Source organism: Berghia stephanieae, chromosome 13 (genome assembly GCF_034508935.2).
Source record: "Berghia stephanieae isolate SIO BIC M18660-M18661 chromosome 13, UCSD_Bste_1.3, whole genome shotgun sequence".
NCBI classification, from domain to species: Eukaryota; Metazoa; Mollusca; class Gastropoda; order Nudibranchia; family Aeolidiidae; genus Berghia; species Berghia stephanieae.
The window spans coordinates 29031464-29050232 of record NC_088372.1 but is presented as its reverse complement, the minus strand read 5'-3'; the positions used below and the strand labels follow the sequence as shown (position 1 = coordinate 29050232).

Below are 18769 nucleotides of genomic sequence, written 5' to 3'. Positions count from 1 at the left end.
TTTTGTTTTTAGTTGGGGTGGGGTTTGGAGGGGGGGGGGGGTGTCTAAATATGTGATTTCACTTTTTAATATTACTCAACTGGGGTATATAGGTTGACTGTTCGGGATTAGTGTGAACAGGGGTGTAAGAAGACTGCTTTTAAAAAGCATTTTACAGCATCTGTTTATTATAGTCTAGTTTTCGTTTGATTTCTCATTTAATGTTTTTGTTATTGTTTCGCTTTGTTTGTTTTTGTGTTGTTGTTTTGTTTTGTTTTTGGATGCTTTATTATTATTAATTTTTTTTTTTTTTTTTTTTTTTTTGGGGGGGGGGGGGTCTCGTTTGATATTGTGATTTTATTTATTTGTTTATGATTGATTCATAAAGTTTTTTTGTTTTGTTTTTTTTTTTTCTATTGTATTTTGTTTTTAGTGTTGAGGGGTCCGGGGGTGGGGGGTAAATATTTCACCTTGTAATAGTACTGAACTGGAGTATGTCAAATATTTTGGAGGAGGGTGGGGGGGGGGGAGAGATAAGTGGAAGGGGGAGGGTCAGAAGACTAATTCTTTATTGTATTCTAAAATATATACAAAAGTCAATTTAAGATATACCAATTAAACACAAGATATCAGTGTATATTATGTACATCTGTCGCATTATAAGGAATTAATTATTAACCAATGGTAATTTTGACCGTCTTCGTCGGTTTTTCTCCGTTTACTACCGCCGAGTCGTTCTCCTTATCATTCACTTTCCCATTGCCAATCCCATCGTGCCCCGAGTCACTTCCGTTTCCGTCATTGGGGCTGCTGTTGTTACTATGGTAACGACCCGGCGTGCCCATTTCAATGGCGTCATCGAGCACGTTGATAGTGGGAACGGTTACTATGCTATTGTGGTGGTCGTTGTCATCATCAACCGCTTGTCTCCCTGCTGCCGCCGCTTTTGCCCCCATGAACCCCATCTGAAAATATAAGGATACAGGGTGATTCATAATTCTTATTCAGATTTAATTATGTTTATAAGTATATAAATCTGAATGAAACCGTTATCAAAATATAAAGACTGGGATGCTAACATTTTAGATGTTGATGCTTTGTTTGGGTTTTTTTTTCTGTTTTCTGTTTTTTTTTTTTTTTGTTGTTTTTTTTTTTTTGTTTTGATTGGTTTTGACATTCCAATTAACTCAACGACCACTATTCTGATTGATTTGACTTTTTAAAAAAAATACATCTGATATTGAAGCAATAGATTACAAGGCCTTACATGGTCTAGAAAGATGTCAAAGGATGCCAATGACAACTTTGCAACAAAGAGACTTTGATTTTTGTGTTCTGGCACAACCCCATATTTGCCATAATAATATGTTATTTCATTCCATAAGTCGTGTGTGTGTGTGTGTGCGTGTGTGCGTGTGTGTGTGTGTGTGTTCCACCGCGTGAATCTGGTATTTGATAGGTTTAGCAGATCTTACGTATCATGCATAACGTATAACGTATCACGTATCTATCTATCACATGATCATTCTTATTAAATGTAAAAATAGTGCGTGCAGCTATTCGATTTGTGATTGGATGTAACAATGTCTAAACATTTTCGTGACTCAGGTGACCCATATAAAAATTGCACAGCGGCACTATTTTTACGTATAATGGGAAGGATCATAATATGATCTATCATGATCTATTATAATACTATTATTATTATGATTATTATTCTGTGACTCATCGCCTCTAAACGGTATTATGTCGGGATGATAAAGATACTGACAATTGAATTTATAGTAAAAAATATCAGACTTGGGTTGAGTTTATATGCTATATTGAGTAAAATGAAAATGTTGCTGCTGGAAGCTCGAAGGAAAAAAACAATAATGATAAGTGTTGAATTGTAAGCTTCAATTTATTAGACAACGACAATCTGCCTTCGTCTCTCTCTCTCTCTCTCTCTCTCTCTCTCTCTCTCTCTCTCTCTCTCTCTCTCTCTGTGTGTGTGTGTGTGTGTGTGTGTGTGTGTGTGTGTGCATTTTGCACTTTTTCTTTCATCTTTGTCTGTTTACGTATATTATGTATATGCTGTAGCCAAATGAAAATTCGCCTTTATGGACAAAAAAGATATATTATTATTATTATTATATTATTATTATTATTATTATTATTATTATTATTATTATTATTATTATTATTATTATTATTATTATTATTTAGGAAAATGAACATCACATTTATTTTGTGTGCTAAATAGCTATTATTTAAATTTTCGACCAGTTTAACTTTAATTTGACTTTTTAGCATCTTTTCCATCCCGATATAATACTGTTTTGAGACGATGGGAGGGCGGGGGGGGGGGGGGTTGATTTCAATGCGTTTTGGCGGAGAATAACCAATTTTAAACTCACTTTTCGGAGTCTGATACATTCCGATTTAATACCGTTTTGAGAGAATGGGTAAATTAACGTTTTATGACCAAAATGAAAACAAAACAAAACAGTGTTTTGCTAGTGTACCTACAGCTGATTTGTTTATCTAGTCTTCTAAAGGGATATTATAAATTTTGGTCTAAAAAGAATGGCTATTTTCTGTAAACTGTTAATCAGAGTGGCTCAGGAGTATGGTCTTTGCTTTGTACCCGAAAGGTACCGAGTTTGGTCACCCGCCGCTGCTCTGTATGGTCTTGAGCAAGTCACCTCTCCATAGCTCAATTTGCGGCGCTGCACTGCAGCTGGCGCCTGGGTTATTCCAGTCTTCCCTTGGAATAAACCCTAAAGACGAATTTCTCCATAGGGATGAATAACTCCTGGGAGGGAGGATTGGTGGATGGCGTCGACTACATAGCGTTCCTCTCACGGCCAGGCGGAGTTGTCGAATCAATAAGGGCGTGGCTTCGAGCTCCCATCGCCGCGAATTGAAAAATATTCTCTATTGTCTTCTGGCACTTTTCTACTCACTTCATTTTCTGTTAATGAGTTAGACTTTTGTTATTGAAGTGATTTTGACTTTAAATTAAATTATCGGTATAAATTTCGTTCCGACATAGTATCACTGTTTTGAGACGGTTGGTCACAGTTAATTGTGCTAGCGATGTGTTATCTAACATCACAACGGACGGAATGAATGATAATTAATTAGTATGAATCACCCTGTATACTATTCCGGGATCCTGGAAGCTAAAGCGATTGAGCAATGGAGGCACGACAAGCAAAAAGAACTTGTTCCAATCCGCGTATCCTAAATCGGGGTTATGTTGTTAATTTTTCTACTATCCACCCTGTCAGTGGCGTGGCATGCTTACAGTATAGGGTGGTGCCAGAACCAGAAGAAAATGACTTAAAACATGCTATTAATAAGTAAGAGACGGCATATACCATTTCTCAGTTTTATTTTTAACATATGGTGTAATCCATTTTTAAAAGATGGAAATGGTGCCAGGCAACAAATCAACCAATATAGCCACGCCCCTGCACCCTGTATTGACTGTGTATTTGGATTTTGTGAATCTTTCAATGAACGCTGCATTCAGTCTATTCATTAACAAGCTGAAACATTCGTACTTTTGCCGAATCAAACCGAGATTTAATTATAAAAGGCGGCCATAGAAGGGCTTGCATGATATATGTTTTAATCACTTTTTTTTTAAAGGAAGGAGTTGGGAGGAGTGGTGACAAAATCACATTAACATTTTTTATTCGTGCGGCTATGTGGTCTAGTGGTATGACACTCGCTTTCGGATAACTGAAGGTCCTGAGTTGTAGTCTCGCTGGGCGCATAGTTGAATCCTTGAAAAAGGCTCTCTCTCTCTCTCTCTCTCTCTCTCTCTCTCTCTCTCTCTCTCTCTCTCTCTCTCTCCTTCTCTCTCTCTCGCTCTCTCACCGTAATCAGGTGTAACATGAGTACCTGGCCGTCAAAAGCGTTATCTCTGTCGAAAAAATTGAAATATCGCTCTAATAGGTGTCATGTGTCGTTCTACATGTTACGTGCTGCTGTTGGTCGGGTATCCTTTGTATCGCGCTTTTAGCACATTTAGTGGATATCGCTCTATATAAAAGGTCAATTTTTTGTTGTTGTATTTTTTATTTAATTTGACATCAGGTTAACCACGCTTCATTACCATCTGAAGCATATCATCATCATCATCGTATATAAAAGTTACCGTACATTTCACATTGATTATGCTTATCAAAAACAACATGCACACCATTGAACGAAATTAAGAGTTTAGCTGTAAAAACTAACGATAAGTTTTGAAATGTAAGCTCTAATTTATTCAATGAATACAGATACTGTGGACGTTTCGGGTTTCCCCTTTATTAACAAAACACGATGAATGAAAATGACTGTGTTGTTGATAAAGGGAAAACCCGAAACGTTCACAGTATATCTGTATTCGTTGAAAACATTAAAGCTTACATTTCAATACTTATCGTTGTTTTTTTCCTTCGAGTTTCAAGCAGCAACATTTTCATTATGCTGTTAATACTAGACGTCTATCAGTTAAGAGTGCAAAATCATTTAGTGATAATGGTAAAATTGTTCTATCTTTAATCACATGTGGCCAACTTGCACGTATTTGCAGGTCCGATAATCCAATTCCTCATGGGCTCATTGTCGTAATGGAAATCTCAAAAAGCGACGCAAAATATTGTCCATTACAACAATGTTAAACTAGGTCCATAAGTGGGTACGGAAGTCAGACCCGCATAAATGTACACGTTGCGTATGACTCAAATATAAAATCTTCACGCAGAATTTAAAAATAATGTGTATACATAAGAACCGTTCTGTATTCTAACTGTTTTGGGTATGTACAATATACATTATTGTATTAATCAATAATGGATATAACATTGATTGACTTCGTTTTGAATATCACAGATGAAAAAAGGAATAAATTGATGAAAACATTAACAAGAATGGCAAATCGAAATCAAATCTCTGATTATCAAGGAATGAAAATAATATCCATGGGTGTTGTCTGTCTGGTTATTTCGTGTGTCAAAATATATGTAATATTACCATATACAATAAAATTATGTTAAGCCGAAATCTAAGGGATTTACTCATCTCTTTTGGATGACTTTTTTTTTTTTAAGGGTTTGGGGGAGGGGGTAAAGCAGCGCTGTATTAAAACAAACAAATTGGATTTTTAAAAAATTACAACGATTTTAAAATGTATTCGTTCTCACTGTACAGGTTCTCAATTCAAAATCATTGCATTCTGATTAATCAATATTAAAAAATGCTTCAAGAGATAAGATAGATTGAGCGAAACAAAAACGCAAATTTTAATGTCACCCGATTTCTTATTTATTTTTAAGATAAAACTTAAAAACTTATTGGGATTTCACCGTGTAAGCTTTTTTTTAAAATATCAGGGATTTCAAAATTTAAAAAAACGACATTAAAGCAATCAACAACATCAAAAACAAAAACAACAACAACAACACCAGCAACCAAAACAAACAACATAACAACTTAATAATAGTTTGTATGAAAATTATCACAAAAATCAAGCACCCGCACTTTTTTTTTTTTACAGAATTCTGGATCTCAGACAGTATTTGGACTCATTTCTAAAACAAGGTAGTTTAGTGTGAGTCATAGATAAATGAAGCAGGCCTTCAGAATAGTCTTCAATTAAGAATAATAATATCGCTGGATAGATAGATCGTAAGTAAGGCAATGCCCCTATCAGTTCTCTCCGCGATTCGCCACTGACTTTGAGAGAAATATAAAAATGTGCCCAACAGTGTCAATCCGGTATTATGTCGAATGAAATACTCTTCAACAGTCATGACGTCACTTCCCTCGTAATGACGAATGGTAACTTAGTAACTGGCTCCAAACTATCGGAACAATGGCGGACGCCCTTATGAAATATTTCTCCGACGAGGATAAAAAATTATTCAGAGGAGAAAAACATTATAAATATGATCATATTTTGACTTTTATACATTCTGATTACAAGACATATTATGAAAAGTTCTAGCCAGCATGATGAATAATAAGCACCGATTTTCTTTGTTTAGAACCACGATGGCCGCCGTTGCTGGGCGACGTGACATCAGACTATTGCATCCAATTGAGGTTGAAAGTTGAGTTTAAAATCAAAATGATCAAGGTTTAAAATGTAAGGTTCTTGGAATTTAAGAAACAATAAATTTCATCATCTTCAATAACGGCAATAATATTTCAACTCAAATGTTATCCTAATAACTCGCTCTTGATTACTAAGATCACTCTTAACATCATTCTGTTTTGAGACACGGGGTAAAAAATATAGGATATATTCAATGCGATTGCTATGAGAAGTCTTTGACAGTAAAATGATGATATTATATTTTTTAGCATTATAATATTATCTCTCTCCTTACCAGCTATTTTTAGAATTTTACTCAAAACCTCATACTCGCCCAACACAAAAATATATTTTTTCAAACAGTTTAACGAGTATATTCTATATTTTGTTCAGAAATGAGCTCTGCAACACAGTGTCGAATTTTTATAGCTATAACTATAGAAAAAGAAATCAGAATAAGAAAATTGTTGGCTGCATCGTAACGAATGTGACGATTTTCCTATGGGTGGTAAGGAGAGGATTATAATGCTTGCTACTTTCAGTTCAAAAGACCGCTCAACCTAGCGTCAAAGATGATTTTCATTTTACGTTTCATGGGCGGATCCTCGCCTCTTGGGAAAGGAGATCGAGGACGTTGGGACGCTGGTGGCGTTTGGAATATACTATACTTCCGTTTGGTTTCCATGGTAATGGCTTGTACAAACATTACCTGCTTAAGCTTCTTCCGATTGTTCATTACAGGCAGAAGATGATCCAACCACACTAACTCGTACTGGGTGAACACATTATCCAGAAGTTTTCGGACGAAACAAGTGGCTAAAACCTGTCAGAGAAAAGAAAGAGTGTTGAGTTATATCGACCTTTTAATACATGACATCCGTATACCAATTTAATAGTTGATGATATCATCTTTGTAGCAGACTATAGCTAACTAAATTTCTATGTTATTTACCAACATCAAAGTAACAAGTTTTTTAGCGAGAGGAATTGATAGAATATATTAAGAGATTGAGCCAAAGTGTTTCTTTTTATGTTTGTTTGTTTGTTGTTGTTGTTTTGTATTTTTATTTTTGTTCTGTTTTGTTGTTGTTGTTTTGTTTTGTTTTTTGTTTAACGATGCTAAATGATATCATCACTAAGTTATTTTTAAAGCTGCGGAAGAATACAGCATTAATTAGTTAGTCTGGGTTCAATACTGAAGAAAAAAAACCCCAAATCCTATTCTTTAAGAATTTGTGCTGGAAATCATCGCTATGTATTGCTAAATAAGTAAGTAATAGAAGAGCAGAAATTGTTTTATAAAATGTCAAAAAAGTGGAAATACATTTTGATGGCAAATCCTAAATTTACAAAAAGAAAAATCATTCGCCATTTAAAGTGGGTTAAACGTTTTTTCTTTGTTTGTTTAACTTGTTTTGTTTCTGTATATTTTTTCTTGTTTGTTTGTTTGGGTTTTTTTTTTTTTGGGGGGGGGGGGGTTGTTTTTTAATGTTTTTCAGTGTATGCTTTCCATGTGTTTTTACACGCTTTATTACACGCGTGTATTCATATGAAACTCTGATAACCAAAATTGCCATTATTACATTCCGATCACATGGCATGTGAAAAGGTTCTAGCGCCCAGCATGGAGAGTAAAAGGTAATAACGAAAGAGTGAAAATGGAGAGGCTTCGTATGTGAACAATACGAAGCCTCTCTCTCTTTCGTTAGTATTTTCACGATGACCAGCTTCAGGCAGCATCACCGTTTTCTACTTTAGAGTAAAAGGTACCAATTTTCTTTGTTTCGAACCAAGCTGCTGGTTTCTAGGCGGAGGTGACATCAGACTATTGAATCCTATTGCGTTTCAGTTATGAGATCTGCAAAATATGTGCACATGGACACTTACCATGAGTGGGAAGGCGATGGAGGTTGTCTTGATCATCTTCACAATCCATAGAGCAGCTAGACACACCAGTTGTATCATGGTGTAGATGTGAACACGCGTCAAAGGCACGTGTCTCAGGTACGCGTAGTCAGGCTGGTACTTGGGACTCACGAAGTATAACATGAAACGGTCTGCAAGCTGAAATTTAAGTTGTTAAAAAGAGAAGATGAGGCGAGACCTATTAATCCCCTCCTTACCACTTCCAGCAAAATCATCACATTTATTACGATACTATATACATTTTTCTTATTCCGAGTTATTTTGTACTTCACAAACTTTGAAGAGAATGATCTTTGTTTAACCCTCTCCTTACCAGCCATTTTCAGGATTTCCCCTAAAACTTCACATCTAACTAACACAAAAATCTATTTTTTTATCACCCAGACATAACAGCAGTAAAATTCTTGCGATACATAGTTTCTTTAGCAAAACATTCTCTACAACACACTGTTCATTTTTTAAAAACTTTATAATGTACAAAAGAAATTTGAATAAGAAAACTGTTGGTTGTATCGTAACGAATGTGACGATTTTCCTATGGTTGGTAAGGATAGGGTTAATTACTAAGAGCATAATGTTGTTTTCTAGAGAGCTTGTTTGAGTTTTTAAGAAAATAAAATTTTCTGCTGGGTAAGCCCGCCATTTTGGGAAAATACTGAAAATGATCGGTAAAGAAGAGTTAAGGGACGTGAAAGAGTGATGAGGGATGCTCTTTATTGACTACCAGAATTTATTTAGACTAGAAAATAAGATATCATCACTCTGAAACCAGAAGATCAGTTACACAAAGTATGTATTCAGTCCTCCGAAAAAAATGGTTTTTACACCTTCAATGAAAAAGGAACCAGTTTTTTTTTAACATCATACTTATCTTCCCTATTCCTTTCTGACAATACCTGACGTACTGAAGTCTAAAATCATTTGTTTTAAAAATGGTGAACAATATTCCTGATATGGAGGGTCAATAATTTGGGCTGACAAGATTTTTCTGTAAAAGGACTACAGCTGAGACTGCTGTACTCTGATTCCCCCCTCCTACCCCCCCCCCCCCCCACCCACACACACACACACATTTTAATATTTTTTTTTTTTTTGCCAGAACATTCGTCTGTCAAATATCAATCGATTAAAATGACCTTCACCTTGTCGAAAACTGTCAAACTCAAACCTGGTACTTCAAGTTGAAGTTAAAAATGTATTGTTCTACAGATTAAAAAAAAAGATATAGAGATATATCAGTCTGATATATAATAATAATAATGATAATAATAATAATAATAATAATAATAATAATAATAATAATAATAATAATAATAATAATAATAATAATAATAATAATAATAATAATAATAATAATAATAAATATATAAATAAATAGATAAATAAATAATCAATTTTCAAATTTCTTATCATTTCTGTTCTAAATTCACTTTCCAGGATCTGATCCATCCCAACATAAAACCGTTTTGATATGACAGGTCACGTATATATATTACTTTACTGTAATCGTAATTAAGGTAGTCAAAAACCAACCTGCATTCCATTGAGTGCTCTTATTCCCATGAAGAGGAACACACCGTACAGCACTGGAAGTGGGATGAACTGTTCAAAACAAAAACATGACAGATTTAAGCAAAATATATTTTTTGAAATGATCGAGGAAATAACATTTGAATACCTCAAAATTATAGGAAGATGAATAAGGGGGCAATCGCATTAGGAGGATCACACAAAAAGGTACAACCAACATCAGGATTTCTTCGATGCAATCTGAATGCTGTCAGAGATCATGCCGACAGAATTATTACCACCACCTGTCAACCTCCCAAATACTTCCCGCAGAAAAACCTGACTGCTTATACGAGTATTAACATCAAGCTTCTGAGCAATATTGAACGTTTGTTAAATATGGACTACATTTTGTCTAGAAAGTACCCTTTTTATATTTCTCTTGGATATGAACATCAATATTAATAATCTGACGGAATCTTCTTTGTTGCAATTTGAAATTCTGTTAACTATCAAGCCGACGGAATGCATCTTACCTGCCAAAGTCCCAACTACTTCCCGCAGGAAAATATGACTGATGGTACCAAGCATTATGAGCAATATCGATGAACGACAGACTATCAGGAAAGTACCGACTGTTTCTCTTTTATTTTCTTGGTCACATCATATCAGTAGTAATAAACTTACCGAATAAATCGGTTCTTTTGAAGAAGAAGAAGAGGAAGGAGAAGAAGAAGAAGAAGAAGAAGAAGAAGAAGAAGAAGAAGAAGAAGAAGAAGAAGAAGAAGAAGAAGAAGAAGAAGAAGAAGAAGAAGAAGAAGAAGAAGAAGAAGAAAAAGCAGAAGAAGAAGAGGAGGAGGAGGAGGAGGAGGAAGAAGGAGAAGAAGAAGAAGAAGAAGAAGAAGAAGAAGAAGAAGAAGAAGAAGAAGAAGAAGAAGAAGAAGAAGAAGAAGAAGAAGAAGTTAGACCTCTCTGAAGATTGCGATGTAGTTGTGTCGACTAAAACAGCGATGATTTAAAACATATACTGCTTTGAAAGAAAAAAAAAGGTCATACCTTGAGAACTCCTGTCAAGAAGACCGACAGACCACTCAATATTCCAACAAGGAGACCTGTAACTCGCTGTTCCCTAACACCAAGAAATTCTGGTTTCTCTCCTGGAGCTGTGCAGTCAGACTCCACCTGAAATAGGATTAAGATAAGTATGTGAGTCAAAAAGAAATGGGAGCGATCTATATTCATGTTGTCGTCCAACCAAGTCATCAATCACATGATTTGTTGCTGTCCAACAATTGGACATTTCTTCAGAAATGTAAACACGCTGCTTTGTTTATGAAAGTTGTAAGCATACCCATGTGTCAAGCTGAACAAAATGACCAATTGTGATGTTAGATATTTCAGAAACTGTGAACACTTTTCACTATGTGGGTTACTTTGAGCACATATCCCAATGTGACCAATGACCTCGAGCATATTGAAATGTAATATAGATCATGCCCATTAATATCATAAAAAGAAAATGTTCTTTCACATGTCATCCACCACCTCAAAATGGTGTAATAATATATGGACGACCAAGATTCTTAAAATTGAATCTATAAAGGAAAATAGCTGACTGAGTTGCTTTTATGGTTTCTTGATGATAATCAAATGTATTTCTGAGCACTAAAAACCAAAATGCGCTTATGTGGTCTTGTGTTATGACACTCGCTTTCGGATTGGAAGGTCCTGGGTTCGAGCCTCGCTCGGCGCATTGTTGGGACCTTGGAAAAGGCTTCTTTACTCACATTCTCTCACCGTACTAAGGTGTAAAATGAGTACCTGGCCGTTAACAGCGTTATCTGTGTCCGGTAAAAAAAAAATTAATGTCGCCTAACAGACGTCATGTGTCGTTCTACATGTTACGTGTTGCTGTGGTCAGATACCCTTTGTAAAGCTCTTTGAGCACATTTAGTGGAATTTGCGTTATATAAAAGCTCTTTTAAAAAAATGTTATATCTATTTATCAGTTTAACTTGACTATTTAGCATCGTGTTCATCCATCCAAATAGTTCTTTGAGACGATGGCCCACAAATAGATGAAAGCTATTTCAACAACTTGAATACAATACTTCACTGCTCTTTAGTTTATTCCGCTAACAGACTATTTGGTTCCCAGGATTATTTTTCATACCGTGAAATTCAGTTCTTGGCTCCTTTTTGTGATTACTGGTACTTGCATTCCATCCTCTCGCTGGGTAGATATTCATTTACACCTAACTTGACTGGTATATGGGGTTTTGATAGCTCAGTGGGTAGAGCACTCGCTTCACGAGCAAAGGGACAGAGATCAATCCCGGGGGTAGTCGAGATTTTTTCTGACCTCTCTTTCCACCCATCAGTAATTGGGTATCTGGGTCTGTTAGATATGGCGGAAAGTGCTTTGCGACAGACTAGCGTCCTATCAAAAGGGTAGCAAGCAATTGCTGTTGTCCGTTTCACGCACAGAAACTGGGATAACTCCGACTCCACGGGCCTGGTGGCTCGGAAGGACTGCTTTTTTTTTTACTGGTATAACGTGTGCACGCTGCCTTATTTAGGACAAATCCTGAGCCTACAGTTTACAAAACGGCCACGTTTCGGTCATTAACGTGTTGAGATTTAACAAAATATTTGATAAAATGCTAGACACACACGGGTTAGGGCATAACAGACACAAAAATAAATTTTTATTCTCATATCAAGCAATTTTATTACAAATACCGTAATATTGCTAGTAGAAGGATAATTCTTTGAAACGTCAGTGCACGAACCGCCACTGATAAGAATAATGAACCTTGATATAAACTATTAACATATTATGATGCTGAATTAATTAATCTATTGACGGCAATTATATAAGAGACCCAAATCGTCATTTCGGCAATATTTGGTTATGGACTAGACGAAGAAACTGTAGCTTACGGTGAAAATAATCAGGATTCGGCAATTTAAATTTGTTTGTTTTTTTCTTTTCTCATTTGAAAGTTTAGAAAAGAGCAAATATTTATTAATTTAACATAAATTTTTTTAAGTGAAGATTGAACGAAAGTCACTTTAGATAATCAGATTCGCACCATATATAATACCGTTTTGACAGGTTTTGTCATATGTGACCCATCGTCTCAAAACGGTATTGTGTCGGGATGATCCAGATGCAAAAAATGTCAAATTAAAGCCAAACTGGTCGAAAATAAGAAATGATAGTTTCTAATTTTAAAATTCTGTATTCATTCTCCTTGATAAAATATGTATAAACATTACCCGAGGCTGGTATTTTTAGATATAAATTCAATTTTCATTATTTTAGAGACGACTGGTCACAAATATAATTAAATGCAAGTCGTGTTATCTTACCTTCAAACTCATGACGTGGGCTAGGGCAGAAACTGTTGCAGCCACGTACCAAGGTAAACCCAAAATGGACATAATGGTGATGAGGATGGCCAGAACAAGGATGTCCAAGTGGTAGCCACTTCCTTTCTGTTGGAGGGAGAAAAATCAGTTTGAAATTTTATATAAAAATTGGGGGTTTTATTCTGAGGGGTTTAATAATCGAAAGATTTCGTCAATCAAATTGAAACAAACGATGTAGTTAGTTCCAGGGTACCAAAAACCACAACGAAAATAATAAGTTTAAATATTGGCATTACATATACTTGTTGATAGGAAAATAAATAAATAGACTATAGGACAGGATGTGGATGGATAAATAGATAGATAGATAGATAGATAGATAGATAGATAGATAGATAGATAGATAGATGGATAAGTAAAACTAGATAAATAGCTATTGGCAAACAGGCAGGAAGATAGATCGATTGATAGATAGATAGACAGATAGATAGATAAATATATAGACAGATAGATAGATAGATAGATAGATAGATAGATAGATAGATAGATAGATAGATAGATAGATAGATAGATAGATAGATAGATAGATAGATAGATAGATAGATAGATAGATAGATAGATAGATAGATAGATAGATAGATATTGACAGACAAGGCGGCAAATGAATAGCCAAATCGATCGATTGAAATGATCATCATCTCGCCAATAACTCTAAAACCTGAAACTTCTAGGAAGCCTCAGGAATTAAAATAAAATAAATAATAAAATTCCCTTCATTCGTTCCATAGGGGAAAATCCATTTTAGGGTCTATTCCAAGGGAAGACTGGAATAATCCAGGCGCCAGCCGCAGTGAAGCGCCGCAAATTGAGCTAGGGCGATGTGACTTGCTCAAGGCCACACAGCGCAGCGGTGGGTGATCGAATTCGGTGCCTTTCGGGTACGAAGTAAAGACCATACCATTGAGCCACGCTGCCCCTTAGAGTTTTTGACAAGATGAAGACGGGTTTTCTGGCCAATTTATATATTTTTTAAAATCTATACGTGTTTTTGTTTGTCAGAGGACGGCGGTATTGACCATTTACCTTAAGCTTATGTTCTTTCCTGTTGACAATAACAGACGTAATCTGTTGGTCCATGAAAACCAATATGGTGGCAAGGAGGGCAGGAAGGAAGGCAGCCAGGACAAGCCACCAGGGATTCTTATCACTGGCGGGGTTGATGAACCAGGGACGGTCTGCTCTTGTAGGCTGGAGTTACACACACACAAAAACTACAGTATTAACCTGATGGAATCAAAAGTGACCCACCGTCTTTGAGGTCTTGGGTTTAAGCCGCGCTTCTGACACTTTCATTTATTTTTCATTAGACAAGATATAATCCCCCGAAATTCTCACTTTGGATGACATAGGTAAGTGATTTTTGTTTTGGTTTTTTAATGTTAAACACACTAAAATATATCATTATTAAGTTAATTTGTAAAGATTCAAATGAATACAGTTTCCACCAGTAACTCTTGGATAAATAAATACAATGTGTATATCAATATTAATAATTCTTTACGAAAAAATTGTTTAAAACATCGATTAATTTGAATCGAAACGAGGGAAAATATATCTAACAGGAGCCTAATCTGTTTGTTCTTCATACAAAAAGAGTTACTTCCGGTAGTTACAGAATAATCAGCTGCAAGCCCATGAAAATGGGGTTTCCTTGACTATTATCTATGGCCGGACCTATCGCCTACCGTTTTCGAGTCTTTTTGTCACAGATTATCGACTTACCGAAAACGTCTGGGGCACTTCTAATTTGGGTGTGTCAATTCCCAAGAGTGCATCGATGCCCACAATAATCAAGATGGCGATGAGAACAGCAAAATCACTCATCATTCGCCGGATCTGTCACACGAGAAAAATACAAAACATTCTATTTATGTACTCCTAAATCACCACACAATCAAAAGACACGTCCTCTTCTTGTCCCTTAACTCCATTAAAAAAATAACAGACTACTTGCTTGAGTGTCAACCTCTTGAAGACCTAAGATGCACCTTCTCCCACCATATCCAAACATCAGTAACACACTGTATAGCCACCTGGAATAAATACTTTTAGTATCTAACTATTATGTCATGGCACAAGACCGAAGGGCTAGAGTTAAGCTTGTCGCTGGTTCGAATAAGTAAGTAAGTAAGTAAATCACAACACATGGGCGCCCGATAACTCAGTTGTTAGAGTGTTCTCCAAGAAACGAAGAGAGACCGTCATTGGTTTCGGGTACAATAAGGGTTCTTTCTGATCCTTGAGTCCAGTGGCGTGACATGCTTACAGTTTAAGGTGGTGTCAGAATCAGAAGAAAATGACTAAAAACATGCTATATTTGTAAATTTTATACAAAAGAAATAAAAACAATTAAAGAAAAGACTCATTCAAATAAGTAAGAGGCGGTATATACCATTTCTGAGTTTTATAATTATTTTTTAAAATACTGAAATCCATTCATTTCTAAAAGATGGATGGGGTGCAAGGCACCAAATCAACCAACATAGCCACGCCCCTGCTTGAGTCCACTCAGCATTGACTGGGTAGTTGTGTTGATTGATTCTGGGAGGAAAGTGCTTTGTAACTGACTTGTGTCATGTCCAAGGGCAGCAAGCAAGTGAAAAATTTAAACATGCAATGCAGAGAACCAGGATGATACCAACCATTTTCTTTTTATTTTAGATGTGCTCATCGTTAGTAATATTCGGTTTGACTAAGCTTAAATGAAGAAGAAAAGTAAAGAAAAAAGAAAAAAAAGCAGTAGAAGAAAAAGAAGAAGAAGAAGAAGAAGAAGAAGAAGAGGAAGGATGAGGAAGAAGAAGAAGAAGAGGAGGAGGAGGAGGAGGAGGAGGAGGAGGAGGGAGGAAGAGGAGGAGGAGGGGGGAGGAGGAGAGAATAATCTTAGCTCTTTCTATGTCTGGAACTGATTATTCTAATACACACTGTTCAGAACTTTAGATCACACCTTTTACTTCAAACTCGCTATTTAAATTCTAGTAAATAGTATAGCTTACAATTTTGAACATACCGAGCATAAATTGACCCCCCCCCCCCCCCCCTCAAACTTTCACTAACAACCTTTTTAAAGATATTGGTTTTGAACACTAAGTCTTAAAAACAGTTTGTGAACTGCGGATTAAAAGAAGACCATTTTGACACTGGCAACGAACCTTGATTATTTGATTTTGTAGCCAAAATTCCATTTCATACAGTACATATTATCTGTCAGGTGTACTTTTGTACTATACTCTTATAATATCGGTCACTTCCTATAACCATCTACTCATTCAAACCTGAGTCGTGTAAAGCACCGTGCTCAATGACACAATGCCTGGCCCAGGATTTTGTCACCCATCTGGACACTGACTATGCATTCACTACATTGCTTGCGATTGTTGAAGGTCAAAACATCAGACCACGGTGCAACTGTCGATCAACAAAATCCATGATCCCGAGTCCAGCATGGATCATTTTGATATTTTGTACCCTATATATAAATACCATCTTTATTGGGGTAAATACTGTTCCAAAAATAGATCAGAATGTAGGCGGTTTTAATAGTAAAAATGATATACGTCAGGAGCGTGACTATCGAAATAAGAGAGAGAGAGAGAGAGAGAGAGAGAGAGAGAGAGAGAGAGAGAGAGAGAGAGAGAGAGAGAGAGAGAGAGAGAGAGAGAGAGAAGAGAGAGAGAGAGAGAGAGGAGAGAGAGAGAAGAGAGAGAGAGGAGAGAGAGAGAAAGAGAGAGAGAGAGAGGAGAGAGAGAGAGAAAGAAGAGAGAGAGAGAGAGAGAGGAGAGAGAGAGTGAGAGAGAGAGAAAGAGAGAGAGATAGAGATAGAGAGTGAGAGAGAGAGAGAGACGGCCTAGTTAATTTAAAACTTCTGTATCCTATAGATAGTATGCGCTTGGCTAAGAAGCTCATAACATTGCCATCCGGAAGTATAACGGACCAACACACAAAACTGTGTGTATCCATGAACGTTTATAGTCGGGTTAATACATTTCAGTGAGCATTGCTCATAAACGCGGATGGCAAAAAACAATAACAAAGACCTAAGTGACGTCATCTTCGAACTATCTATACAAATACCATATTTGGGAAGTAGATACTGTTCCTGAAAGAGACCAGAGTGAAGGCGATTCCAAAAGTGAACAGAAACTCCAACAAGGACAGGAAGAAAATGTCAGGGGCGGAACTATCGCAATGGGAGTCATCAGCACCGGTCTTTGATGGTAATGAAGACGAGTTCAAGGTCGTGTTGTACACGCTGGGCGTTGTCGTGACGTCGGTGCTGTTGCTTCCATGTTGTGCCTTGGAATCTGTGAAAGAGCATCCTGGGTAGGTATCGAGACTGCCGAGATGGACAGGATAGTCCCCGGTGATTTTGAGGGTCTGGGGAAATACATTTAATACATACAAAATTCGATATTTAAAAGTTTATTTTAGGTAATTTGCCAATTGGATTCAATAGTCTGGTGTCACGTCGCCCAGCAACGGCGAGCAGCGTGGTTCTAAAAAAGAAAATCGGTACTTTTTATTATTCATGCTGGCTAGAACTTTTCATATTAATATGTCTTGTGATCAGAATGTGTAAAATTCAAAACATGATTAGATTTTTTATGTTTTTTTCATCTGGATACGCTTTTATGCTCGTCGTAGAAATATTTCATAAGGGCGTCCACCATTGTTCCGATAGTTTAGAGCCATATTTGCTAAGTTACCATGCGTCATTACGAGGGAAGTGACGTTACGACTGTTGAAGCGTATTAAAAACTACCGATTGACTTGGATTGTCTAATCCACGAATGAAAACAAAGCAAAATCAATGACATTATAGATTAAAATTATAGAGATTCAAATACACATTTCTATTTTTTTTCTATGTCAAAAAAAATCATAGATAAAGAAAATAATACAAACCAGAATCGTTCAAAATATGATTAACAACTTAAACACAAAACAAGTCGAGAAATTATTGCCTTGTAAGCGAGCAACTTAGATAAAAGCAAGTCACATTTTAGGGAACGGAATCAAAACCAACAAATTAACAATCAATCGTAATTATGGTTGATACGCAAAATAAAACTTCACTAGCATCTTAAAAAGAAAAGAACAACGTAGGGGTCTATAGATCTATAACTATATGAATAATAATCAATAATCTATTAACTCAAAAAGAAACACCATTTCTAGACTTTATAGTATTGGGTTCTTAGACCATAGAACTTTGGATGACTTCCCGACTGCGGTCCAACCTGTTGGGATTATTTTGTTGTTGATAATTTTATTAGATCAGCATGCATTTGGGAGGGCATTCCTTACTTTGGAGGTGTCAGATAAAATTATAGGCCACTCATTAAACATTCCTTGGCTGTCGTTGCTTATGAACACACCATGGGAGCATAATATTACAACAAAGTCCTATTCTACGTGTGACCACTTGCCTCAAAACAGTTTTATGTCGGGCACAGCCAGAAGAGACCCGATTTTAAAGTTAAATTGACAATTGGATTCAATAGTCTGATGTCACGTCGCCCAGCAACGTTGTCGTGGTTCTAAACAAAGAAAATCGGTACTATTTATTCTTCATGCTGGCTAGAACTTTTCATGTCTTGTGATCAGAATGTGTAAAAGTCAAAACATGATAAGATTTATAATGGGTTTTTTTTTCCTCTGGATACGCTTTTATGCTCGTCGGAGAAATTTTTCACAAGGACGTCCGCCATTGTTCCGATAGTTTAGAACCAGTTACTAAGTTACCATGCGTCAATACGAGGGAAGTGACGTTGCCACTGTTGAAGTGTATTGCGTAGATATTAAAAATCTATTTATAGCGCTTTAACACTGTCTTTATTCACATTA

At 36.2% G+C, this 18769-nt stretch overlaps 1 protein-coding gene across 1 annotated transcript in view; it reads right to left on the bottom strand.

The window, feature by feature from the left end:
• The window catches only part of LOC144958491 (electroneutral sodium bicarbonate exchanger 1-like), a 68137-nt gene continuing 49368 nt past the window's right edge, over positions 1-18769 (bottom strand). The window contains exons 12-20 of the mRNA XM_078890479.1: positions 16997-17299; positions 14648-14761; positions 13949-14113; positions 12866-12991; positions 10547-10672; positions 9515-9583; positions 7943-8119; positions 6765-6878; positions 1-944 (exon numbers count right to left, since the gene is read on the bottom strand). Of these exons, the coding sequence (XP_078746605.1) occupies positions 654-944; positions 6765-6878; positions 7943-8119; positions 9515-9583; positions 10547-10672; positions 12866-12991; positions 13949-14113; positions 14648-14761; positions 16997-17299 (1485 nt within the window). The 3' untranslated portion in view covers positions 1-653. The remainder of the gene's footprint in view (positions 945-6764; positions 6879-7942; positions 8120-9514; positions 9584-10546; positions 10673-12865; positions 12992-13948; positions 14114-14647; positions 14762-16996; positions 17300-18769) is intronic.